Below are 27,702 nucleotides of genomic sequence, written 5' to 3'. Positions count from 1 at the left end.
ACCTTTTTGGGGAAGGGAGTGGAGGCAGGTTGGTAACTTATTTGCATATTTCTGGATAACTTGATTCATGTACATATTTTTAATCCTTTAGGTACCCAGGCACTCCAGCTGATTTCAATCCTGGTTCTTTAGCATGTTCTCAGCTTCAGAATTATGATCCTGACAGAGCCCTAACAGATTATATCACGCGGCTAGAGGCACTGCAAAGACGACTTGGAACTGTACAGTCAGGTGCTCTAAGTTTAACCACATCTTGGCAGCACCACAGTGCTAGACCCACAGCTCCCCTTTCTTTGAAGTTCTTTCACACTCATCATTAGGATGATCAAAGCTTCCAGTTTAGTACATGAGCTATTAAGTTAGCTAAAGCTTAAACTCTTGTAACCAGCAGAGAAACTGACTTTAAATAATTTAAGTGAAAATATGATTTATCACCCCAGATCCCACTCCTCCCAAAAATGATTTCCTACTATGTTCATTCAGCAGACTGATGACACAAAATGCACAGTGAGCACCAGTGTGCAAGGTACTCTGAGTCTACAGAGCCTAACTGGAGAACGTATTCCTAAGTAGTGCATGGCAGAAAGTGGTAAGGCCGTGCCGCGGCACTCCAGCCTGGGCAGCAGAGCGAGACCCTGTCTCAAAGAAAAAAAAAAAAGAAAGTGGTAAGGCATGCAAATCGGGTGGAGTTAAGGAGGTAGCACTTACTTTAAGCACTTAATGTAACCATTATCCCTGCTACTATATTGTGCCTTTATGTATCATCGAAAAAAACTATCCCATTTAAAATACTTTGTAAGGATTCTTTTATTTTTCTTTGTTCAAAAACAAAAAACAATTCATACTTTAAAATGAAGGTGGATTCCCTGTTCATGGAAGGAAAACCTCTTTTCCCTATCTCACTTCAGATCACTCCTGATTCAGAGACTTTGAATCATTGAGTAGTTTATCTCTTCCTTCAAGAAATCATTTGTTTAAACCCAAGCATCTTGTAGTAGTAGTAAACTTTTATTATAGCTGAGTTTGTTTGTTGGTTTGCCTTGGCTTGTTTTGTTTTGAGCATCCAAATTTCACAAGACCCAGATTTTGAAGACCAAAAGATTTTTCAAAAATATATGAGGTATAGAACATTCCATTTTGAGAGCACTTGAAAAAAACTCTAAATATTAGTCTCACCTACTTTGCTATAGAGCCAGTCATGGTGATTTTTACATATATATTCAAAATCTCTTAAAAATCAGCTTAAGTATATGGGCTGGGCGCGGTGGCTCATGCCTGTAATCCCAGCACTTTGGGCGGCCGAGGCGGGCGGATCACTAGGGCAGGAGTTCAAGACCAACCAGTTCAAGACTAGCCTGGCCAACATGGTGAAACCCCGTCTCTACTAAAAATACAAAAATTTGCTGGACGTGGTGGCACGTGTGGGTAGTCCCAGCTACTCGGGAGGCTGAGGCAGGAGAATTGCTTGAACCCGGGAGGCAGGGGTTGCAGTGAGCCAAGATCACACCACTGAATTCCAGCCTGGGCAACAGAGTAACACTCCATCTTGGGGGTAGGGGGGAGAGACTCAGTTTAAGTATGAAGAGGACATTTTAAGGAAAAAAAGGGCTTTTAAAAAAATGGAGAATAATAATTTCCTTTGTGTGAACTCTGGTGGGTCTGATACAGGTAAAATGTAATTTGAAATCAGTTGAATTTCCTGTTTTTCTCTCATAGGTTCAACTACTCAATTTCATGCTGGCATGAGAAGATAATCCTTTGAAACATCATTAATTGAAGTGATTTTTTTTTTTTTTTTTTTTGAGACGGAGTCTTGCTCTGTCGCCCAGTTTGGAGTGCAGTGGCGCGATCTCTGCTCACTGCAAGCTCCACCTCCGGGGTTCACGCCATTCTCCTGCCTCAGCCTCTCCGAGTAGCTGGGACTACAGGCGCCCGCCACCACGCCCGGCTAATTTTTTTTGTATTTTTAGTAGAGACGGGGTTTCACCGTGGTCTCGATCTCCTGACCTCGTGATCCGCCCGCCTCAGCCTCCCAAAGTGCTGGGATTACAAGCGTGAGCCACCGCGCCCGGCCGACTGAAGTGATTTTAAACAGATTTCCTTTTGTAAATCAATGGTTCTTTTGTGCTTTTGTATTGTGAATATTCAATGGGACCAATATGAACACAGCTTATGATTGTATACAAATCCCTTGCCAGCACATGAAAACAAACTGGAATTTGTATATATAAGCATTGTGTATGTATTCATGCACAATAATTATTGAATTACCTGTATATTTGTGGAATGCTAATTTAAAACATTAAATTATAAACCTTGTGTATTTATCAAATGGGTGAAAAGATTAAACTTTTACGCATTACAATACTGCTGAATGTGTAGCTCGAGGTGTCCTGCACTTTTCTTATAAGGCTACTGAAGTTACATGTTTTGCCTAATATATTCTACTGGTGATGAAGACAGATAATATCACTTGTAGAGACCTATTTTTGTATAATGGTAGAAGTTTTGAATTTTATGGGGTATTTTGTCAAGTACTGAAATAAAAATGACTTCACCATTTTCACCACACTGTATTTGAACCTTCTTCATTTTTAACTGAGCCATAGTTCTTGGTACATAGCATCTCGTTACTTATGTCAAATATGTAGGAGTGAGAGATTCAGAGAAAGCTGTCCTAATCTTAGAGTTAATACTGTTGAAAGTTTTCCATGTGTCTTTGTATCAACTTTACATCTACTTAGTGTTTTTTAAAAGCTATATTGGTATTTCATGATTAATCAATATTTACTGTATTACAGTTAGTGTTAATTGTTTCCAAAGATGTGTTCTCACAAATCCACGGCCCACTAAAAAGATGAAGAAATCATTAACTCAAAAGATCTTAATCACATTGCAGCCGAATTAAACAGTATCCCTGTTGTCCAAGCCACATTCAGACTGGGAGGCTCTCACAGAGATAATACAAATCGCAATGTTATTTCTCATCTGGAGTCCTCCCCAATAACATGGCAACTCACTAAAACAGCAAGAGGACTAGTATTTGATGCTTACATCTGGAGGATTTTGTCTTATTTGATGTTCCATGATTTATACCAACACAAACAGACATGGTAGAAAGTTGTACATTCTTGAACATTTCTAATTTCAGTCATCCCGCAGCATGTGTGGGGGATTAGTTCCAGGATCCCCCTTGGATACTACAGTCCGAGAATGCTTAAGTCAAGTCTCTTATAAAACAATGTGCTATTTGCAAATAATCTACACACATCCTCCTGTGTACTTCAAATCATCTCATCTCCAGATTATTTGATACCTAATACAATGTGAACATTATGTAAATAGTTGCTAATACTGTATTTTTTTATTGTTGTGGGGTTTTATTTTTAATATTTTGAACCTGCAGTTGGTTGAATCAGAGGATACAGAACCCACAAATACAAGGAGCCAACTATACTTAAATTTTCCACATTAGAAGCTGGGTTCCAATAAGAGGAATTCTAGAAATAAATAGCAAATGTACTCTAAAGCAGTTAGTTGAAGGGGCAGGTTGTGGGTAAAAACCTTTTTCAGCTAGCATGGCTTGCCATTCAAGGCCATTCTGCTCTAGGAGACAGTGGAGAAAAAAAACAGATGGACAAAGGATCTGATCAAGCTGAGTTCACTGCCATTGTTTGACCACCACACCTCCTTATATTAGGCCTCTGCAATCACACTTGTTTATGCACCTCAACAATTAGTCTGTGATTAAAAACGAAATCTGTTACGTCTAAAACTATTCGCTAAACATTAGACTAGCCTTATCTCGGGGTCGTAACTAGATACTTCAAGAAATCTGTAACATCTGTAATACAAAAATATCTGACAGACATTTCTATTGACAAAATCATGGATACTGCTAATGCTGCCCAAAGTCATAAATAAATACTAAATTCCAGTTAGAAATTAGTGCAAATAAAGATGTAATTTTTCCCACCCAAGTTCCTGGATTCCCTAACTCTGCTCACTGAAGCACATACTTTACAATTCATGAATACAGACTGTATTTTTTCAAAGAGAATTTTAATGTGAAAAATTAGCAGAGATTCTGCCTTCACAATTAGAGTTTAACATGAGTCTTCCAGTGTTTTAAAAAGAACTGTAATATACATAAAGCAAAATATTTTGGCATCATCTGGTGAAAACAGATGATGTGGTATTTTTTCAGCCATCTCATATAGTTAGGCCCCGAGTTATAATTATTTGAGATAAGTTGATTCCTAAACAGAATGTGCTTCACAGAATGTGACCAATTTTATTACTCCCAAGGACCTTGTTTCAGATTATCTTAAAACCAGAGTTCACTGATCTCACATTTTAAAAAGAAAAAAGTTTGTTTACTGTTTTAATCAACATAAGTAGTAACAAACATCCCTAATTGGATTCTAGAGAGGAAGCAGGGAAGGCCAGGCACGGTGGCTCACGCCTGTAATCCCAGCACTTTGGGAGGCCAAGGTGGGTTGATCACAAGGTCAGGAGTTCAAGACCAGCCTAGCCAACATAGTGAAACCCCATTTCTACTAAAAATACAAAAAACTAGCCAGGCATGGTGGCAGGTGCCTGTAATCCCAACTACTCGGGAGGCTGAGGTAGAGAATTGCTTGAACCCGGGAGGCAGAGGATGCAGTGAGCTGAGATCGTGCCACTGCACTCCAGCCTGGGTGACAGTGTGAGACTCCATCTCAAAAAAAAAAAAAGCAGGGAACAACTGAGCCAAAACAAAATTATCCCCTAAGGACTTGACTTTGGATTTCCACATAAATGTGACCTTGTAGAACTAGATACATATTTATCAGGTAAATATGTAATTATTTAGTAATTAGATCAAGATACCTGAGCAGTCTTTAGCATTAATAATTACATTATTTTTAGGAAATCTTATCAAATATGGTCCTGGCTCTCTTAATTTCCCATATGCAGTGATTTTAGTTAAAATTCCAAAGGATTTCTTTTTTCTATAATATCTCAATTTCTGAGTATCATCATACCAAAACAATCAGTATTCTCTTATTCAAGGCCTTAGATGTTCGATTATTCCCTACCCTTCCATCCTCACACACACAATAATTGCCCAGATAAATAATAGCCTGTGGTTTCCAAGTATCTCACTGGGATTTTTATTCTTTATACCTTGCAGGACTAGTCCAAGATTTGAATACCCTGAACTTATTTGGCAAGAGCAATGAGTACTCTTAAAATTACTACCTGGAAATTATATTATTTAGAATCTGCCAATTACCTAGATCCCCCCCTGAACAACTGTTTACTAATGAACTTCCTGAAAGCATAAGTATCATAACTATTAGAAAATGTTTCAAATGCTATTATATTTGAGAGAACCATTCAATTAACAAAATACTAAATCATAAACTGGCTTTTAGAATTACACACAAAAAAACTACACTACAAGAGTTGTTTTGTACACTTCATTCTCTTCGAATGCCTTTGTGGTTTGCAGTGATGATCACATATATTAGTTCCTTGCAACCTTTTTCATTTTGATCTTCGTTTGTAACGGATAACTGGGTTTTCAGGGGTGTGAATCATAGTTGTATAATTCACAGTGGGAAAGTATCCATCAATGAGATCAAATTCATATAAACGAAGCATAGTGGACCAAATTGTCTTAATTTGAACATAGGCAAAATTTTCCCCAATACAACGATGACGCCCTAAAAAAAAAAAAAAGTTATAAGAATCAGTTTAACTTCTTTCTCATCCTTTTTAGCCTGGGGTGATATTTTTTATCTACATTTTTAGATGAACAGCAAATGTACAGATAGTATAATAAAAAGATGACATTCTTTTCACATAAAACAATGTGAATTATTAAAAATTCCAGGAGATTTTCAATATCACATTTTAGGAAAACAGTACTTGACTAACCACATAACTTTTCCAATTTTTCTGAAAATATATATCTGGGTTAAATATGTGGAAAGTTTGAATCATAAGATGGTAATCTAGTTTGGGAATATAGTAGAATATTCTGTTTGTCCCAAGAAAGCCCTAGTTAAAAGTCAATATGAAAACCTTCCAGTCAAAACCTCAAATGTCATTATAAATGATTATGGAAGAAAATGAGATTTACTGAACCCAAAATAATACATATACTAAAAAGTCGCACCTATGTAGAAACTGAGAAGCTGATTCTAAGATGCATATAAAAATGCAAAGGACCTAGGATATCCAAAGCAATCTTGGAAAAAGAACTGAGTTGGAGGACATAAAACTGATTTCAAATCTGACTTCAAGACTAAAGGTAAAACAGAGTGGTACTAGGTAAGGATCAACAAATAGATCAATGGAACAGAGCAGAGAGCCTCGAACAGAATATTTTTATGGTTATTTGATTATCAATAAAGACACCAAAGCAAGCCAGTGAGGAAGTCTTTTCAACATAAGGTCCAGGAATAACTAGATATTACATGGGGGAAAAATGAAATTCAACTCCTATGTCACACCATAATCAAATATTAATTCAAGAAGAGTCACAAACCATGATGCTAACAGCATTAATTTCAGTAGAGAAGAAGAGGAGAATATCTTCATGACTCAGGGGCTAAGCAAAAATTTTAAGACAGGGCCAGAAAGCAATAACCATTTAAAAGATTGATAAATCAGACTAAACTAAAGGTTATTCATTTGTCAAAACTCAGTGAATGTTGACCTAAGATTTGGGCATTTCATTTCAAGATTTTTCATCAAAAGAAAAAACCTAAACTGACAGTGCTTAGCACAGTGCTTGCTTGGCCCATAACTGTACTTATTTCTAGGGGTGACATTTAAGATGAGCATTTACAAATTGGTCCATATTTCAAATATAACAACTAAAGAGAAGCTTGGCTTACAGGAAGAATAGTCAAAGGACTTAATCGCAACAAGCAAGAAGTATCCTAACTGAATCAACATAAGAGTAGATAAATTCTGATGATTCACAAAATGTAATATGAAAATGAATGAACTATATGCACCAACATAAATAAACAGCACAATTACGAGGTAAAAGAATGGGTAAAGAAATTAGAGACATGTAACGTGATATTTAACAAGATTAACGTAAGATCATCTATCCCCCCACAAATTCAAGTCCATCCAGAACCTTACAATGTGATCTTAATTGGGAAATAGGATCTTTATATATGCAATCATTTAAGATGAGATGACCCTGACTTAGGGTAGGCCTTAGATCCAATAGACTGGTGTCCTTATAAGAATGCCATGTTAAGATACAGAGACATGAACAAGAAGAAAGCCTGTTGAAGACAGGGGTAGTAATTGGAACGATGTAGTTACAAGCCAAGGGTTGCCAAGAGCCACGAGAAGCTAGGAAGATGCAAGGAAGGATTCTCCCGTAGAACCTTAAGGAGGAGCACGGTCCTGCCAATACCTTGATTTCACACTTCCAGCCTCCAAAACTGAGAGAATAAATTTCTATTGTTTTAAGCCACCCATATTGTGGTAGTTAGTTACAGAAGCCCTAGGAAACTAACACAAAGATTGAAAAAAGATTGAGACATTATATCTGTACTCAAATACCTCATACAATATTAAGTTCAGAGACTATGGTTAGGACCAACTATAAATGGGATGTTAAAAGGAAACGGATTTCAGCTTTAACATAAGGCTCTAAAAATGACAGCTGTCCAAACATGGAATGAGCTATCATAAAAGGTAACTGAACAACCCACAACCTATTTCTAGTAAAGTTCAAGTGGAAACCAGATAATTACTAGTTTAGAAACGATTCCTCTTTGGGGCAGAATTTGGGCTACAGAACTAATGCTCTTCCCATCTGTTAACAATCTGATTCTTTGGCCAGGTGGCATGGCTCACACCTGTAATCCCAGCACTGTGGGAGGCCGAGGTGGGCAAATCGCTTCAGGCCTGGAATTCCAGACCAGCCTGGCCACCATGGCAAAACCCAGTCTCTACTAAAAGTACAAAAATTAGCTGAGCGTGTACCTGTACCTGTAATCCCAGCTACTCAGGAGGCTGAGTACCTGTAATCCCAGCTACTCAGGAGGCTAAGGCACGAGAATTACTTGAACCCAGAGGTGGAGGTTGCAGTGAGCTGAGAGATTGTGCCACTGCACTCCAGACTGGGTGACAGAGCAAGACTCTCTCAAAAAAAAAAACTATGATTCTTTTATATATTGTGTTATACACCACAGTATTAAATTTATTACATAAAGTTAAGATCTGAAGTTCCCAAAGGACTTTATACTTTCCTTTATATGTGGAAAAAGTGTGACCAATGACAAGTCATCTGTCATTTAAATGATCCCTTTGGAAAGACTAAAGTCACAGAATATAGTTTAATCAGTACAGAGAACCAATGGACAGAGAAATTACTGGAGAAACAAGGGTATAGATAAATTATTTTAGGATCTTACTGGAAATGAAATTTGCAAGCCTACAAAGAACTGCCCAAATTTAAAGAACATTTTCTCATAAGGATATTCACAGAGAGCAAAAATGTTGACTAACAATCCAGAAAAGCTTTAATTTTAAAAGACTGCCTTTGCTTTTTTGTGAAATGCTAGTAATCTGTTATGATATTTAACCTAAATTAATTCCCTGAATGGTGTGCTGACTCCAATGGTTCTTTAAAAGAGAATCCACAAAGAGCTTTAAATACTATTGTAAGGGAAAACAAGGATGTTCTATAAAAATTAGACCTAATAAAACCAGACAGGTTGGGAAGTAGTGAAGCATTATGTAAGAGTTTATGGAACAATTCCATTTAGTACAAAGGAAATATTTTTCTCCAACTTATAAAGATTCTTCTCCTAAAAAAGTTTGCAAAAATGTCCCTATGAGAAAAGGGAGAGATAATTTGTAAACACAATTCGGAATATTTTGACAGAGACAAATATGTTATCAGAACAAACATTTCCAATCTAAAATATAATCATCTTACCAGCTCCAAATGGCACATAGGCAAACTTTTCCCCTGATGCTGGGTTATCCTGTAAGTAGCGATCAGGATTAAAGTCCAGGCGTTCTACCCATGAGTCTTTAAGTCTTTGATTGACAGTGGGAGAAACACACACCTGATGTCCTGGAGGAATGGTATACCCTGCCACAGTCTATAAACAAAAGCCACACATTTCATTAGAGAATTTTAAAATGTGCTGCCAAATAATCAGATAATTGTGTAATAAAGCACGAATACACGTGGGATACTCAGATGCTCCTTGACTTATGATAGGTTTACATCCTGATAAATCCATCATAAAGTCACAAAATTGTAAGTTGAATCACCAGAAATCAAGAACCATCTGTACATATATTTAAAAACTGGCTAGATAATAGGCCAACTAAAAATTATTTTAACTCAAGATGATTTCCAGTGAGCCAGCGTTGGGTTGGAAGTACACAGTACACAAATCAAACCCATAATGCCTTGGAGGTAGGATTGGAATTTCAGAGAGGCTTTCACTATCAATTTGTACACTTCATATTAACAATTTTTTACAACAAAATGTTATTTTTAAAACCAAGAAAAATATGTACTTTGATTTTTAAAACCCCAATTGTTAAAGAAAAATGCAGAGCATGATTAGCATTAAAGATTAGCATGTAGGCCGGGCGCGGTGGCTCACGCCTGTAATCCCAGCACTTTGGGAGGCCAAGGCGGGTGGATCACCTGAGGTCGGGAGTTCGAGATCAGCCTGACCAACATGGATAAACCCCGTCTCTACTAAAAATACAAAAAATTAGCCAGGCGTGGTGACATGCCCCTGGTAATCCCAGCTACTCAGGAGGCTGAGGCAGGAGAATTGCTTGAACCCGGGAGGCAGAAGTTGCGGTGAGCTGAGATTGCGCCATTACACTCCAGCCTGGGCAACAAGAGCGAAACGCTGTCTCAAAAAAAAAAAAAAAAAAAAGATTAGTATGTATACTATCTACAATTAGGTAAAAATATGTTTTCAGAATATATAAAACTGAAGATTAGGTAGAAGTGAGTATTCTACTTTTTTAATTTAAAAAAAATCTCTTTTATGCTACTCTACTTCCTCTTTTCTTTTTCTTTCTTTTTTTTTTTTTTGAGACAGGGTCTTGCTCTGTTGCCCAGGCAGCAATGCAGTGGTGTGATCATGGATTACTGCAGTTTCAACCTCCCAGGCTCAAGCAATCTACCCACATCAGCCTCCCAAGCAGCTGGGACCATAGGCATGTGCCATTATGGCCAGCTAATTTTTAGAAAAAATTTTGTAGAGATGAGGTCAGTCTCACTATGTTGCCCAGGCTGGTCTCAAATTCTGGCCTCAAGTGATCCTCCTACCTCAGCCTCCCAAAGTGTTGAGATTACAGGTGTGAACCACCACACCCAGCTATTTCTTCTTTTTGATAAATAAAAACTGGGGGTATAGAGGGGAAGATGTAGCCAAGATACTCACCTGAGGAGTTCTGGCCATTCTCATCATGATCATTATAGGAGGTCTAAGTCTTAATGTTTCTTTTATACAGCGATCAAGTAAATTTAGATCCTTGAGCTAAAATGAGAAAGCATTTCCTGATTGTTATAAATAACATACTTCAACAGTAAAAAAAATTAGTTTAACCTCTTAGTTAGTACAAGACTGGTTGCATTCCAGCTAAAAGTACAGAGGTAACTGGTTCAGGGTGGCTGGGGTTATCATGCTCTACCACTGTCCATGGTGAAAAAGGAGGGCAAGGGTAACAGAAAGAGACGATCGCCCTGAAGAATGAAGTAAGAACCTACAAAAATTCACTCCTCTAAAAAATGAAAACAGTAGCAACAATCTCAATGTCAACTTTTTCAAAATTCTGGAAGATTAACCAAAGGCTTGCAACAATCTAAGGAGAGTTAATTCAAGAAAAAGAAATCTGAATCTTGGTAAGAAGAGTAAGCTTTGTGGTAGTGTAAGTTGTATTTCTTTCATCTTCCTCTCCCCAAATCCATGGTAGCCCCGGAAACCAACAGCATGACAACTATAGCAGCTGTGAAAGCCAGAAGCCTAATAACTATTAGAGGAGCCAGAGCAAATTTTCCAAAAATAATTAGCAAACATTGTTTAACACTGAAGGCACCTGAGATGGTGATATTAGTTGGTGCTAAGAGACAGAACAAGAAGTTTAAACGGGAAAACTGGGGAGTAAGATGTCCACAGGAGACTTTGAAAAGTTCCAACATAAGAGAATCTTGAAGGCCACACATATATATAAGACCATGCATATGCCCAGGTAAGATCTAAGAGGCTGTAATCTTCTACCTCTGGCTGACCTGTACACACAGGTAGCAAAGGCAGACTTGTAACTCCCTGTTGGAGTGTTAATAACATCCCCTAACACACACACACAGAGCCTTTCAGCAAAAGCTAGGAGACTGGCTGTTCAAAGCACTTCAGTAAATCTCTGTCCAAATATTAGATGCCCACTAAAGTAAGCAAGCAGAGATTTCAGTGACCTCACTGAACAAGGAATGACATAATTAATCTAGGAAAGACAGTAAACAAACAGCAGCAGCAACAACAACAACAAAAAGCCAGCAACAATAGACCTAGAGAGGAGGGCATCTGATTTCCACAGTTGCCACATTATTTTAAATGTACAGTTTTCAACAAAAAAAAATTACAAAAAACACACCAAAACAGGAAAGTATGGCCAGTACATAGAAAAAGCAAGCAGTTTAATAGAAACTATCCATGAAGAAGCCCAGACATTGGACTTACTAGATAATGAATTTAAATCAGCTATTATAAATAGGTTCGAAGAACTACAGTAAAATATGCCTAGCTATCTCTAGTAAAATGGAGAATATCAATATATTTTTTTTTTTTTTTTTTTTTTTTTTTGAGACGGAGTCTCGCTCTGTCACCCAGGCTGGAGTGCAGTGGCGCGATCTCGGCTCACTGCAAGCTTCACCTCCCGGGTTCACGCCATTCTCCTGCCTCAGCCTCTCCGAGTAGCTGGGACTACAGGCGCCCGCCACCACGCCCGGCTAATTTTTTTGTATTTTTAGTAGAGACGGGGTTTCACCGTGGTCTCGATCTCCTGACCTCATGATCCGCCCGCCTCGGCCTCCCAAAGTGCTGGGATTACAAGCGTGAGCCACCGCGCCCGGCGAGAATATCAATATATTATTTTTTTAGAGAACCAAATAGAAATCCAAGAACTGAGAAGTATGAGAACTGAAATGAAAAATTCACCCGAGGGGATCAACAGCCGATTTGAACTGGCAGAAGAAAGAATAACATCAAAAAATAATAATAACAAAATACTTAAGAATACATTTAACAAGAGAAGTTTAAACATTGTGCACCAAAAACTATAAAACATTGTTGAAAGAAATTAAAGAACTAAAATAACAGAAAGACATCCCATGTTCATAGATTTAAAGACTAAAATTGTGCTCCCAAATTAATATGGTGATACAATGCAATCATTGTCAAAAATCTCAGCTAGCTTCTTTGCAGAAATTGACACACAGACCCCAAAAGTCATATGGAAACTAAAGGGACTAGAAGTAGATAAACAGCCTTGAAAAGGACAAAGTCAGAGGACTCACACTCCCGAATTCAAAACTTATTACAAAACTACCGTAATGGCATCAGACTAAACATATCAATGGAATAGAACTGAGTCCAGAAATAAAGCCTTAAATTCATGGTCAAGAGGCTTTTTAAAATGTATTTATTTTTTCAGAGACAGGGTTTTGCTATGTTGCCCAGGCTGGACCCCAAGTCCTGAGCTCAAGCGACCTTCCCATCTCAGCTTCTCAGTAGCTGAGAATACAGGCACGTGCCACTGCGTCTGGCTATAACAGATTTTTTTACAAAGACAATTCAACATGGAAAAAATAGTCTTTTCAACAAACAGTGTGGGACAACTGGATAAACACATGCAAAAAAATGATGACCTCACACCATATACACAAATTAATTCAAAATGGATCAAACACCTAAATGTAAGATATGAAACTACAAAACACTAAGAAGAATACACAGAAATAAATCTTCATACACTTTGATTAGGCATTGGTTTCTCTGACACCAAAAGCACATTAAAAAAAAAAAATAGATGAACTCTTACAACTCAATAATAAAAAGACAACTCATTTTAAAAATGGGAACAGGATGTGAGCAGACATTTCTCCAAAGAAGATATACCAAAGCCAAAGAACACATCATAAGACACTCAACATCACTAGTCACCAGCGAAATGCAAAATCAAAACAAAATACCAACTGGGCACGGTGGCTCACACCTGTAATCCCAGCACTTTGGGAGGCCAAGGTGGGCAGATGACTTGAGGTCAGCAGTTTGAGACCAGCCTGGCCAATATGGTGCAACCTCGTCTCTACCAAAAATAAAAAAATTAGCCAGGCGTGGTGGTGTGTATCCAGCTACTTGGGAGGCTGAGGCAGGAGAATAGCTTGAACCCGGGAAGCTGAGATTGCAGTGAGCCAAGGTTGCACCATTGCACTCGAGCCTGGGCATCGCACCAAGACTCTGTCTCAAAAAAAAAAAAAAAAAAAAAGTACCACTTCACACCTATTATAATAAAAAAATCAAGTAACAAGTTTGGTGAGGGGGTGCAGTCAGGACCAATATATACTGTTTAGTGAGATTTGAAAGTGGTGCAGCCACTTTTAAAAACAGTCTGGCAGTTCTTCTAAGTTACCTTATGACCCAGCAATTCTACTCCTAGGTATGACCCCCCAAAATTGAAAACACATGTCCACATAAAATCAGTACACAAATGTTTAGAGCGGCATTATTCATAATAGTTTAAAAGGTGGAAACAACTCAAATGTCCATCAACTGATGAACAGATAAACAAAATGTGGTATATCCATATAATGGAATATTATTGGTGATAACAAAGACTGAAGTACTGATACATGCTACAACATGGATGAACCCTGATAACATGCTAAGTGAAACAAGCTAGTCACAAAAGACTACATATTGTATGATCCCATTTATATGAAATATCCAGAATAGGCAAACTCATAGAGGCAAAAGGAAATTAATGGTTGCCAGGGGCAGCGGTCAGGGAGAATGAAGCATGACTGCTAATGGATACCAGCTCTCTTTTGGGAGTGATGTAAATGTTCTAAAATTAAATTATGATGATGGTTTCCCAACTCTTAATATGCTAAAAACCACAAAGTGTACATTTTAAATGGATGGGTTTATGCTATGTAAATGTATCAGTTAGCTGTTATTTTAAAAGTTACTAAAAACAAGAATGAGTGTTGAGACATCACTACTGAGCTTACAGAAATAAAAAGAACTATGAGAATACTATGAACAATTGCATGCCAACAAATTAGGTAACCTAGATGAAATGGACAAATTCCTAGAGAGATATAAACTACTGAAACTGACATAAGAAGAAATGGAATCTGAATAAACCTGTAACAAATAAATTGAATTAGTAAGTAAAGTCTTCCCAGAAAGAAAAGCACAGATCTAGATGATTTCACTGTTGAATTTTCGCAAATATGTAAAAAAGGATTAACACCAATCATCCACAAACTCTTCCAAAAATTAGAAGAAAAAAAGAATACTTCCAAATTCATTCTATGAGATCAGTATGATCCTGATATCAAAACCAGCCAAAGACATCACAGTGAAACTAGAGATCAATATCCCTTATGAATATAGACGCAAAAATCCTCAACAAAACACCAGCAAGTTTATATGCAGTAACATATAAAAACAACTATGTACCATGACAAAGTAGGATTTATCCCACGAATACAATTAACATCTGAAAATCAGTGTAATGTGCCATATTAATATAGGACCAAAAACACAAAAGATAACAGGAAGATGATATCACCAAGGTTTGCTTCCAAGATGGAATGTCAGGTTGTGCAGTGAGTTGTCCTCTCTTCCTTTCCACCCAGCAAGATGCATGTAGTATTTGTAAATGTCTAGTCCTCATTACTACTACTACTACTTTTAGAAGTCTCTGCTCATGCACAGGCCACTCTGGACATATAGAATTCTAAGTAACTCAGAGGCTTCTACACTTCACAAGACACACAACCTGCATATAATATGCTCTACGTACAGAAGCCAGACTTTGAAGCAGAGGAAGTAAGTACCAAAGAAACATCCCCAAGGATCTCTAAGCCATCAACCCAAAACATATCTGATAAAGCTTAATGGCAAGAAGCAATAACATTAAGATATTTTAGGTAAGGTTATAGGGAATTGCTAAAAATAGAGAAGCTGATCAATTTAAGCTATAGTATATAGAAAATCTCAAATTGTCCCTTTTAAAAACAAGCCACAGATCCTCAAAGTCATAAGGCAGCAATGAAACTGAAAAATCCAACAAACCTGGTCATAAGTTAAAGGAGGCAGATTCTCTCCACAGACTGTTTTCTGTTCTAAATAACATTTTTCTTGAAGTGTTTTGTCTCTGGCCAAAAAGAAGCCCATCCAAGCACTAGTAGTTGAGGATGTATGCTGCCCTGCCAAGAGTAATCCAATAAGCATCCCTGCTACTTCATCATCAGTCAAAGGACGCCCATCCCTAAGGAATGAACCAAACACACAAATTTAACATTTTGGCAGATACATTTCATGCCGCAACCTTTAAATAAAGTGTCATAATGAATACATTTTTCAGGTATAATAGTCTCTTATATTTGACTATCACAAGTCAAGAGTTTTTTTTCTCTTAGGGAAGAGACAGACCAGCACAAAACGATTTTGATTACAAAAGACTCCATTACAGTTCATTAGCAAACTTTTACCATATCCAGTTACTGGGATTACAGTAAGACACAAGATGCCAATAGTTTATGTCTCAACAATTTAAAAAGTCCAAAGATCACAGCTACCAACTTATTTTGCCAGCATCACTGTTTTTTAACTGGAAATATTATTTAACTGTGTTTTAATGTGTAATTTCCTGCTTCAGCTTAATATGTTATCTGAATAGCTCTTACTTGTATGTAGCATCTAGTAAAGTTTGGAGAATGTCATCAATTTTTTCTTGAGACTGTCTGCGTTTCTGGATTGCCTTATAGAAAATATCCTTGATTTCCCGATGAGCTCTGTCTCTGCGTCTGTAATTAAAAGATGAAGATGATTTTCTTAAATAAAGAAATAACCTTCTAGGATCAAATTCATTTTGAGAACCAGGACCGAGCATAAAGCATCTTATTTAACCAACTTTAATGACTCTAAAATAATTGACAAAAAAATCAGAAACAGGAACATGCTGGAAGTCATGAAAATCTTACATTGTTAAAAATGTCCATAGTCCCTAAGGGCAAGAACTGTGCTTTATTTAACATCTATATCCCAGATTCTTAACACATTACCTGTGTTCAAACTAAAGGCCTAAAACAAGCAAGAAATTCCTTTAGAAGTATTTTCTAGTTCAACAGAAAGTAGAATACTCTTTTAAATTAACATAAAATTCCAATTTTAATACCAAATCAAGTCTTAAAGCAGAAGAGTCACTCTGGTTCGTCTATGGAATCTGATTCTACTTTTCGCTTTCTAATACAATAGTTTTTTGTAGGGGGTGAAAATACTAGCAGATTCAGAAAACAAGCTTCAACTCCTAAACTTCACCTTTAAATAGTATGTTCACTATGTACCAGGTACCATATTAAGTGGTTTACATGAATTACTCACTTTTATCTTCCTGTGAGATACATACTATTAACCTCAAGTTATAGCTAGCTGCATAAGATCACACAGAAAGCAAACATTGGAGCTGGAATTTAAAACTAGGCAATCTGACTCCCAAGCCCCCTCTTAAATCAAGCCTTCTAATAAAAACTCCTACCCTGTTTCATTTACAATACTGTTAATCTGTTATTGAGGATCAACTGAAACCATGTGTACAGAAGAGAAGATGTTGGGGCTTAACTGTATGAATACAGTCAAACCAGGAAAACATAGGCCTGTTTAAGAAAGTGAATTGAATAATCTGGTTAAATTAGTTGGTATGAGTAGAAAAAAGAAAGACTGGGCCAGAATGTGAAGGGCCTAACATAGCAAGCTCTGACTTCATCCAAGAGACAGAGCAGGTAGAAACAGGCAGGTAGAAATGCACATTTATGGGCCAGGCACAGTGGCTCACGCCTGTAATCCCAGCACTTTGGGAGGCCGAGGCGGGGAGATCACAAGGTCGGGAGATCAAGACCATCCTGGCTAACACAGTGAAACGCCACCTCTACTAAAAGTACAAAACAATTAGCCAGGCGTGGTGGTGGGTGTCTGTAGTCCCAGCTACTTGGGAGGCTGAGGCAGGAGAATGGCGTGAACCTGGGAGGCAGAGCTTGCAGTGAGCCAAGATCACACCACTGCACTCCAGCCTGGGCGAGAGAGCGAGACTCCGTCTCAAAAAAAAAAAAAAAAAAAAAAATGCACATTTATAGAGAACCCACTATGGGTCCAGGGCTGTGCTGGGTGTTCTAATATAAGATATATTAAAACATTTTGAAACTGCAAAGCTCCTTGCAAATATAAGGTATGATGAGTTCCAGAGAACTTTAGGGAATCTCTCCTGGCTCTTCCTTTTACTCCCACCCCTCTTCTAATCTATAACTAGATAGAGGGGGCAGAAATAGAAGAAAAGGGACTAGCAATCTATCTCCTCCCCATCTGTCACCTAAACACAAATAAATCAACAAAAGTATAAAAAGCCTACTAATACACAAAACACAAAGCACTAAGCTATAGATCAAGTCCTAAGAGCAATATTTCTTTATATCAGAGGCAGTCCTTGTCCTTAAGAAACAGAAAATTAAATAAAGGCACAAATATTCAAAACAAAGAAACTTCACAATACAATAAAAAGCCACCAAAGATTTCAAACTAGTGCTAGAGAAGAGCTATATCACTTTTAGGTATAGTTCAGAGACTTTCCTGAGGATAAGGAATACGTGAGGTAAGCAAGCTTTTAAACTAGGCCGGGCTCAGTGGCTCATGCCTGTAATCCTAACATTTTGAGAGGCTGAGGCAGGTGGATCACCTGAGGTCAGGAGTTCGAAACCAGCCTGGCCAACATGATGAAACCCTGTCTCTACTAAAAATACAAAAATTAGTTGGGCATGGTGGCACGTGCCTGTAGTCCCAGCTACTCAGGAGGATGAGGCAGGAGAATTGCTTGAACACAGGAGGCAGAGACTGCAGTGAACCGAGATCACACCACTGCACTACAGCTGGGGCAACAGAGCAAGACTCCATCTCAAAAACAAAAACATAAATAAAATATTAAACTAGACAGACAACAAATCACCTTTTTAATAAACTGAAACTTACTTTAAATGAGCTCACTATATAAAGAAAATTTGTCTTGAATTCTTATAGAAGAAAGGGGATTCATAATCTTACCCATTTTGTATGTTTTACTTGTTTAATTTTTATCTTTGTTAAGGCAAAGCATACCAACACTACAATAATTATACAAAGTTAAATAACCAAGTGTAATATCTTCTTTATCCATACCTGAAACTAGGCAAAGGCAGCCAACCTGGTAAGAGCCAGGCTGCATGGCTGAAACCTCCATCCAAATCTGCATACAGCTGTGCTACCTTTTCATTGAGTTGACTTCTGATTTCCTTTCCATGCAAACAATGGCTAGCTGTTAAAATTATGAGCTCAGAAAGAGCTTCAAACACATCTAGGGAGAAAAAAAGATTATTCTCATTACTATTTCCAAAAAGTGAAAGAAAATTGAGAATTAAAAACAGAACTCAAACAAACAAGATCCTATTCATATCATCGAAAAAAGTCTGTAGACAGACATGTGACTATGTACAACAACAAAGAAAGAGGGGCAATAAACCAAACAATGGGAAGTACCCTGTCCCTCTGAACAGCCAAAACAGATCCCAGAAACACATCTCAAAACCCCACTCATGAGCACTTCATCATGAAAAGAATAAATGTGGGCCGGGCGTGGTGGCTCACGCTTGTAATCCCAGCACTTTGGGAGGCCGAGGAGGGCGGATCACAAGGTCAAGAGATCGAGACTACGGTGAAACCCCGTCTCTACTAAAAAATACAAAAAATTAGCCGGGCGTGGTGGCGGGCGCCTGTAGTCCCAGCTACTCGGAGAGGCTGAGGCAGGAGAATGGCGTGAACCCGGGACGCGGAGCTTGCAGTGAGCCGAGATTGCGCCACTGCACTCCAGCCTGGGCGAAAGAGCAAGACTCCGTCTCAAAAAAAAAAAAAAGAAAAGAATAAATGTGGTTATTTGATTTCCAGGTCACAATAACAAAAGCAGAAAAAAGGTTATTTATAGTGCATATGACAATAATAAGGTACTTCCCAAGGAATAGTAGCCAAAGATCAGATTATTTCCCAGGTTAAAAGTAGGAAGATCAGGGACAAAATGGAATTACTGGCCATATATAAAAGAAAACTATAATCACCAATTAGTATATCCCAACACTGGAGACAAATGCACCAGGCAAGCATAATTTGATGGCACTCAACTAATAAAAATTATCCAATTAATTTCCTGTTAATTCCACGTTCACTAAATGAACTTCCAATGATCATTTGGCTTTCCAATTATATTTGTCAATAAAAAGAATCATCAGTAAATATTCTGGATTTCTTGGTGCTGTAATTACATGTCTCACATGCATTATTACACTGGCATTCTAATTTATATATCAGTTTCTTGTATGGTTAGAAAATATATCATATCAACTTAAGTATACCAAAAACAAAGATTCTGGACCTCTTACAGAGGCCAAAGGCCAGACCCAGAATATAGTGACCTGCTGCCCTGGGTCCTGCTGCCCTGTGGGCAGATGTTGCTTCCTACTATGGGCACAGCAATTGCTTCTGAAGGCAATACTTAACTTGCAGCCCAGCATAAAAACTGGATTCTCAGTTACAACTTTATGGCAACCATTACATAACCCTCCCATAAATCCAAGGCAGTTTTACATACACTGTAATTTGTTTTTTATATACTACACACATATATACTCTACTTTTCTATTCACAGAGAAGTAGAAATGTTAGGACAAACATCAAACATTTTGCTTACTTTTTTCTCCACTTTCTCCCCAACTCTCAAAGTATTCCTTTGTTTCTTTTTCAATTATAGAAACATGCTGTTTAAAGTGGGCTATGTTAAGGCCACTTTTTAACATTTTCTTCTGCTCCAAGAAAACCTTCAAAAAAATTTAAAAAGGCAATACAGCATTAAAACACATTTTTGTTTTATCGTAAAATCCATTTAGGTTATTATAACTATGTAACACTAACACAACTAATGGTTTTAACCCTTTGGGCATTTACATTTTAAGAGTCTAAATGAATAGATCTATCTGACTCTAAATGAATAGAGTCTAAATGAATAGATATATCTGAGCAGAGGGATTTTCCAGGGCCCTCTTTTTTGGTCTTAAGGAGAGCCATTCATTCCCTCATTCCCCATCACTAGAAACAAGATTTAATGTTAACTCTTAACTGCTATACTAGGGTACTGGCTAATGTGTGTTACATTCACAGCCAGAGCCCATACCAAGCATTGGGGCCAATTGTCTGATTTGTGTTCTATATCAACTTAAAACAATTTCGTATTTGGCTTTTGAGGGTAAAACATACACATAGATGTATCCCACACCTGAAGTAGTTGCATTAAAAGAGGACTTCTAAAGTCAGCAATCTCTAAACAGCTCTTATGTTAGAATTTCAGGGAGGAATGGGTAGGTAGGAAGTCCTTTTGATGAAGTAACAGGATTGTCTTATAACCCTTTCAAATTAAATCCCAATATGCTAAGTTATCATTGATTCTATTATTTGTACAAGAAGCCCTTTAATATTGTTTAGCCATGACAGCAAATATAAAACTAAATACCCATTACTTATCAGTTATCCACGGCCTTACTTCTCATGATTCTTCAGACTTTTGAACCAAGGAATAAACTGGTTCTATATTTTATTACATTTTTTTTGTTTGGTTGGTTTCTTTGTGTGTGTGTGTGTGTGTGTGTGTGTGTGTGTGCGTGTGGTTTTTTGTTTCTGTTTTTGAGACAGAGTCTCACTCTGTTGCCAAGGCTAAAGTGCAGTGTTGTGATCTCGGCTCACTGCAACCTCCATCTCCCGGGTTCAAGCGATTCTCATGCCTCAGCCTCCCAAGTAGCTGGGATTACAGGTGTGCACCACCAGCCCCACCCAGCTGTTTTTGTATTTTTAGTAGAGACAGGGTTTCGCCATGTTGGCCAGGCTGGTCTCGAACTCCTGACCTCAAGTGATCCACCCACCTTGGACTCCCAAAGTGCTGGGATTACAGGCATGAGCCACCATACCTGGCTGTTTCTACATTTTAAATGTATAATGTCTCACTATTAGCTATAACTACTGAGGTATAGATTTGTCTTTATTCATAGTAACAGTGTCACCTACTGGATTAGGCACATCGTATGCAACTCCCTTCCCAAACACAGGTGTTGTCAGGCGACTGTAGACATCTTCTGCATTCAGGTCTTCATTTTTACTATTAAAAAGCAGTGCAGCAGCATCACTCCCCAGAAGGTAAGTAAATGTCTTGCCTACCATGGTAAAACTAAATACAGGTCCATACTAAAAAGAGAAAAGTACATATAGCGATGTTACAAAAAATATGCAACACTAAGACAGTAACTTTTTAAAATCAGAAAACAATGCATTATTGAAAAAATAAAAACATATATAAACCTTAAAGCAATTCTTTTCATCTTGCCATACTCCTCCTTACTGTCTTTGTCCAAATTTATAATTATGTTCATTTAGTTGCAAATGTAGTATAAATATAACTGATTATGCTTTTTTCAGTTTATATTGACAATATTTTCTATTGTCTATATAAACATCACGATGTTAATTTACTGACTATTCTTTCATTATTGGACATATGGGTGATATGTCAGGGTTTTCTTTAGTTATTACAGCTAATTCTGTGATGAACACCTCTGAAAATATAGACTTCTTCCCCCTTTGGTTAAAAACAAATTTTACAAGACTAGCCAAAGAATTTGACCTTTTCTATAGTACCTGTTATGTGAAGACACTACAAGTTTATTTATCTATTTTAGCACTATCTCACCTACACTAAATGACTTCATTTTTTATTTTATATTAATTTGGTTAGATGTTAAATGCTTTCCCTTGCAGTTTTCTGGTTATTATTGAAGACTAGACTCTAGGGGTATAATCATGAAAAAAAAATACTGTCCCAACTCACCAAGCTTAGTCTATTGGAAAAAATACAAATTAATCAAATAATCACATTAACAAATATAAAACTGCAAATGTGACAAGTATTACAGAAAGGAAAGCAACTCTGTGATGAGAGAATCTAAAAAAGGGAGACCTAACAGAGGAAAAGACAACTGGGTTGAGACCAGAAGAATGAGGAGTTAGTTTGGTAGCTAAACACACAAAGGCCCTAAAGGTAAGAGAAAGAGAAAGGAGGAGATGAGAGTTGAGCATTAGGCAGCACTAGACCATACAGAGCCTCATAAGCCATTTTAAGGAAGTTTTTAAATGGGTGACAAGAATTTTTCAGAGAAAAAGGAAAGATGCCATTGAAAAAGAAATCAACAATACACTGAGAAAACAAATAAAAGTAAAAAGTTCCTGAGACAAAAGAGGGATGGAGAGTTCAGCCCCCGATAAGAGGCAAAGTATAGTTGTAATAAAATCAAAGTGGTAGAACACAGTGAGCCAGACTGTCTGTGTTCAAATCCCAGCTCCTCCACCTATTTGCTGTATGACTTTGGTCCTATAGTCAGAGAACTTAACCTCTCTGTGTTTCGTTTCTCTCGCTTGTAAAATGGTAATAATAATAATAGCAGTTCTTCACAAAGCTGCTGCCAAATTTTATATACAGGGCAGAGAAGAGTACCTTGGCTTACTTAGCATCTTAATGACTTGTTTTCCATTATTGTTATCATTAATAAAAGTATAGGCTCAGAAATCAGACCATGTGTAAATCCTGGCTTGGCCACTGTCTAGCAGTGAGTCCAAGAAGAAATTATATATCCTCTCTGCTTCTCAGTTTTGTCATCTATAAAACAAATATACCTGAAAGGGTTTTTGTGGAGCTTCAGTGAGATGATCTTTGTAAAGCACTAAGTACTGGCATAAAGTAAGTGTTTTATAATTATTACTATGATAGGAAGAAAAGAGAATAGGATTACTATATAAATACAAGTAGGTTTGCATATTTGAAATTGAGAAAATGAAGAAGTTTTCTTTGAATGGTTTTTAATAATTGTCTCCTAAATCAGTGTTTTTAATCATTGTCTCCTAAACAGGAGAAAAAATCATCTGCTTTGATGGAGAGGTAGAAAGATTCAGAAGTTTAGAAAAGTGAAAGTTTGGGCCGGGCACGGTGGCTCACGCTTGTAATCCCTGCACTTTGGGAGGCCGAGGCGGGAGGATCACGAGGTCAGGAGATCGAGACCACGGTGAAACCCCGTCTCTACTGAAAATACAAAAAATTAGCCGGGCGTGGTGGCGGGCATCTGTAGTCCCAGCTACTCGGAGAGGCTGAGGCAGGAGAATGGCGTGAACCCGGGAGGCGGAGCTTGCAGTGAGCCGAGATTGTGCCACTGCACTCCAGCCTGGGCGACAGAGCGAGACTCCGTCTCAAAAAAAAAAAAAAAAAAAAGAAAAGTGAAAGTTTGAATTAGTCACTGTGATGAGCAGAAAAGTAGGCCCAATCACAAGAACATAATAGGACTGTGGAGCAGTGTTCAAATATCATTAAGGTAGGCCATCATAAAATCAGGAAGAAACTAATCTGGTGCAGAAGAGGACAATAACTGGCTGCCTCCAAGGGTGACTTCTGCCAGCTGAACACAATGAAAAGATGCAGGGTCAAGGAAATTTAAAGTACTGTATTGCCAAGAGTGTAACAGAAGAGACATGCCATGGACCCAAAGTGGAAAAAGGAAAGTGAAGAATGAAGGCTGATGGCTCAGGAGAAAGTAAATGGAATGCAAGATCCAATGAGGTCAAAGAATAGTTATAATTTAAGGAGTTGCACAAGCAAACCAGGAGACGGTATAGTCTACGAATAGGATATCTAAATAAATATCGTGGAAGTTAAACAGTTAAGAGTGACAAGTCCAAAGTGAGACTGTGAAGTAAATGGGTTAACTGGCACAGGGAAGCTCATTAGAGAGAAGACGGGCAAAGAATTGAGTAGCTATGGTGTCATTTGGGTCATTCAAGTGGACAGTGAAATCACATAAGATGTATAGAGCAGGTTAGAAAACCCCACAGATGCATGGTAAAGAAAAATGAGGGTTAATTAATATCAATTTTAGTGACAATAAGTGAATAGAAAACTCAGAACAGTGGCTTTTAAACCATAGTTGCCAGAACTACAGGTTTCCTCAATGGTGTCTCAAAGACGACCCCAGGACATGGGAAAAGCTAAAAGGATAGATATCTATAAGACATCATCTCTTAAACCAGAGCAGTTTCCATTTTGTTTCCTATACTGAGGTTATGTATATGATTACAATGTTTTTAAATGTTCTGCCACTTTTTAAAAAAAGTTTAAAAAGCACTTCTCTAGTTTTTTTTTTTCCTCTAATTATTTGGAAGACTTACCTTCTCATATGCATTTTCTAAAAATTCAATTGGACTTTTCCCAAATGCTATGGCATGCCCAAGGAATGGAATTGGGGAGAAAATGTATGGAGGACTTTTCTACAAGAGAAAAAAATAATAAATTCAGTTCTCGTTTCATTTCAAGAGAGAAACCCAGTTTCGCTTCATGACCAAACAATTAAACAAAATAGCTATTAAGACTTCAAAAAAAAAAGTTACCAAAAAAAACAGGAAGCATCAGAAGTAACTTGAGAACAGCCAAATTGCAAATACCTTAAGAGGGTAGCTATTGTAGAAAAGAACAGAAACTCAAAACACGGTATAAGATAAACGACCAGATAAACACTAAGGCACTGTAAATTTAAATGATGGACACTGTTCAGAATATGTCCAATTATTATTGGCGTCTCCAGGCAACTTTTCTAACCATTAGTAGTAAAAAACCAAAAAGGTCAAACTACACTTGTCCCTTGGCATTTGTGGGGGACTGGCCCCAGGACCCCCTCACAGATTTGTATCCAGGGATCCTCAAGTCCCTTATATAAAATGGCAAGGTATTTGCGTATAACCTATGTACATCCTCTCATATACCTTAAACCATTTCTATATTACTTACAATACCCAATACAATGTAAAGGCTATGTAAATTGTTATTAAACTATGTTTTTTTATTTGTATTATTTCTTATTGTTGTGTTATTTTGCATTGGGTTTTTTTTCCCCAGGTATTTTAGATCTACACTTGGTTGAATTCCCAAATGTGGAATTCGTGTCCCCAGAGGGCCCACTATATTGTTTCTTCACTACTTACTTCTACTACTACTCACAATTTTAGTTCTAGATGCTTGCTTAAAGAAGGTAGAGAAAAAGACAAGCAGTAACTTGTGGTATAGAAAGAAGGGAAATGTTTAAGAAGCTATATTTATTTCTCAGTAAACAATCAATCTCATGCTTCTCTCACCGCAAGTGAAGCAGAGCCACTGATTTTAGAGTTTTTAAGAGAGTAGATCAGCTCTAACAAGAACTCTAGCATTCTTCATAAAAGTTTCTTCAGATGCCACAAAATGAGACCTGCAGATTACAACATTAAATATCCTGAAAATCAAACAAAATAATGAAAAAGGGTAATACTCCTCAATTCTCTGGTGGTCTCAAATAGAAAGGAGCACCACAACCTCACAGTACTCCTTAGCTAATAGAACTATCTTTAAACACTAAAAGTAACTTTGTCTTCCCAGAGACAAATATCATTTCCTTAAAAATCCCATGTGTAGGAAAAAAGTAAATAAATAAATAACTGTCTTATGCCTGGTATGGTTCAAACAAAAATTATTTTAAAAGCTACTTGGTCAAAAGTTTGTACATTGCATTGTCAGTAAAAGGGTAGTTTTCAAAAGCTACTTATTGCTGACTGTAAAGGGCACAGCCATCAAATAACATTTGGGAGATTAAAAGCTACGTTAATAAGGCTGTTAAATTGAAGAAAATGACTTTTCCTTTTTTTTTTTTTTTTTGACACGGAGTCTCACTGTCGCCCAGGCTGGGGTCCAGTGGCGCGATCTCGGCTTACTGCAACCTCCGCCTCCTAGGTTCAAGAGATTCTCGGGCCTCAGCTTCCCATGCAGCTGGGACTACAGGCGTGCACCACTACACCCAGCTAATTTTTGTTTTGTTTTGTTTTTTGTATTTTAGTAGAGATGGGGTTTCTCCATGTTGGTCAGGCTGGTCTGGAACTCCTGACCTCAGGTGACTGGCCCGCTTCGACCTCCCGAAGTGCTGGGATTACAGGCGTGAGCCACCGCTCCCGGTCGAGAAACTGTTACATTATTAGCATCAGAGGAAGGCCCTTACCACACTCCAGCCACTCCCACTACCACACTCTACACATCCTCCTTAATATGGGTATAAACCGCCATTAGAGGCACTGCTACAGCCCACAGAACCCTGAACCAGACAGGGCAGCCTCCAGGATGACGGGCCAGCTGCCAACAGCATCTCCATCAGGACCCCCAGCAAGGATCCCAACGACCACCGGGTCGTTCAAACCCACAGCCGCCAATCCAGCCACCGCCACTAGGGGCACCACTGCCGCGGTCAGTACAGCCATCGCTACAACCACAAATGCCGCAACCACGACCCCGTCCAGGATCAGATACACAGCCGGGGAGGCCAGCACCGCCCCCCAGCACAAGGCAACGGCGGGTGCTACAGCCAGCGCCACCAGCAGCAGTGCCGCCGCCGCAGCCACTACTCCAGCCCCCAGCGCGCCTGCCACCAAAGCCACGCCAAGCATGGCCGCAGTCCCCCCGCCCTTGCCATCCAGCCAGAGCACTGAGCCGGTCCGGGCTACGGAGCCGCCCACGCCAGCCCTTCTGCCGCCTCAGCTGCAGCGCGCGCCCCACTCGGACCCTAAAGAATGTACGTACCGCCCGTGCGGGCAGCTGGACCAGGTGGCCGGCGGCGAGACGGAACAGGTAAACCAGGCTGAGGGTGAAGGCGCAGGCGATCAGCAGCATAGACAAGAGGTTGCCACCTGTCACCTTCTCCATCGCCTGGCCCAGCACCGACCCACCCGCCTGCAGCAAGCCCACCAGCATCATCCCGGCCGCAGCCGCCATTTCACTCTGTCGGAGACACTGAAGGCCGAGGTCGCCACCGGTCCTAATCGACGGAGCGAGAGAAGCTGGCAGATGGTCCTCTGCAGGCGGCCCCGGCCCCCAGGTCTCCTACTAAACACAGCCCCACCCCTCGGGTCCCGCGCGCACCACCCCGTGCGTCACAGAATGGGGCGGGATGTTCCGCTGGCCACGCCCCTTAAAAAACACTCTGTGAAGCCGTGGTCTTCTTGCGCGGGATAGGGCACCTGAGGAAGCGGGCTGCGCCTGTGGCACAGTGGTACGGGGCCAGAAGAGAACTTAGCTGAAGAGGCGATCAATCCTTGAGAATCGCGGGCGACCCGTTTTTGTGTGCCCGGGTGCGGGGTGCCGGGACACGGCGTTGAAGGCGCTGAGCGGAGGGATCTCAGGGTGAGCTCTAGCGGCGACGGCGCGCTCTGTGATTGCACCGCGAGCGCCTGAGGTGATCTC

The 27,702-nt window shown here is 38.9% G+C and overlaps 2 protein-coding genes across 12 annotated transcripts in view; one reads left to right on the top strand and one right to left on the bottom strand.

Moving 5' to 3' along the window:
• Positions 1–2,566, top strand: part of AKAP9 (A-kinase anchoring protein 9) — a 176,721-nt gene extending 174,155 nt beyond the window's left edge. For 4 of the 9 annotated variants that reach the window (XM_055272718.2, XM_055272717.2, XM_055272716.2 and 1 more), the window contains 2 exons: positions 92–231; positions 1,717–2,566. In XM_055272718.2, the coding sequence (XP_055128693.1) occupies positions 92–231; positions 1,717–1,754 (178 nt within the window). In that variant the 3' untranslated portion in view covers positions 1,755–2,566. Of the gene's footprint in view, positions 1–91 lie in introns of all 9 variants that reach the window. The other 5 variants (XM_063636347.1, XM_063636350.1, XM_063636351.1 and 2 more) reach the window with 2 other exon arrangements.
• A 2,566-nt stretch (positions 2,567–5,132) lies between these two features.
• CYP51A1 (cytochrome P450 family 51 subfamily A member 1) lies at positions 5,133–27,702 on the bottom strand. Of its 3 annotated transcripts, XM_063636395.1 has the most exons (11): positions 27,043–27,168; positions 25,578–25,687; positions 24,618–24,716; positions 21,420–21,596; positions 20,056–20,182; positions 18,498–18,672; positions 15,980–16,099; positions 15,366–15,561; positions 10,446–10,541; positions 8,963–9,131; positions 5,133–5,711 (listed from the first exon to the last, which is right to left on the bottom strand). In XM_063636395.1, exons 2-11 carry the CDS (start codon positions 25,647–25,649, stop codon positions 5,533–5,535), a joined length of 1,410 nt encoding a protein of 469 aa, XP_063492465.1. In that variant the 5' UTR covers positions 25,650–25,687; positions 27,043–27,168; the 3' UTR covers positions 5,133–5,532. The 3 variants fall into 3 exon arrangements, with proteins under 3 accessions (XP_063492465.1, XP_055128728.1, XP_055128729.1); XM_055272753.2 differs by lacking the exon at positions 25,578–25,687 and having other exon boundaries at positions 27,043–27,702; XM_055272754.2 differs by lacking the exons at positions 25,578–25,687; positions 27,043–27,168 and adding an exon at positions 27,480–27,700.

Source organism: Symphalangus syndactylus, chromosome 3 (genome assembly GCF_028878055.3).
Source record: "Symphalangus syndactylus isolate Jambi chromosome 3, NHGRI_mSymSyn1-v2.1_pri, whole genome shotgun sequence".
In the NCBI taxonomy this organism is placed as follows: domain Eukaryota; kingdom Metazoa; phylum Chordata; class Mammalia; order Primates; family Hylobatidae; genus Symphalangus; species Symphalangus syndactylus.
Note: the sequence above shows the minus strand (reverse complement) of the source record. Positions and strands in the feature narration are given on the sequence as shown.

What these genes read in the sequence shown, in the direction of transcription:
- CYP51A1 (XM_055272753.2), bottom strand. Translation starts at nt 27,234, where the DNA reads ATGGCGGCTGCGGCCGGGATGATGCTGGTGGGCTTGCTGCAGGCGGGT. An exon ending in TCCAGCTGCCCGCACGGGCG is followed by an intron (nt 24,717 to 27,042) that starts GTACGTACATTC and finishes TTTCTCTTGTAG; the next exon opens with AAAAGTCCTCCATACATTTT. An exon ending in TAGAAAATGCATATGAGAAG is followed by an intron (nt 21,597 to 24,617) that starts GTAAGTCTTCCA and finishes TTCTCTTTTTAG; the next exon opens with TATGGACCTGTATTTAGTTT.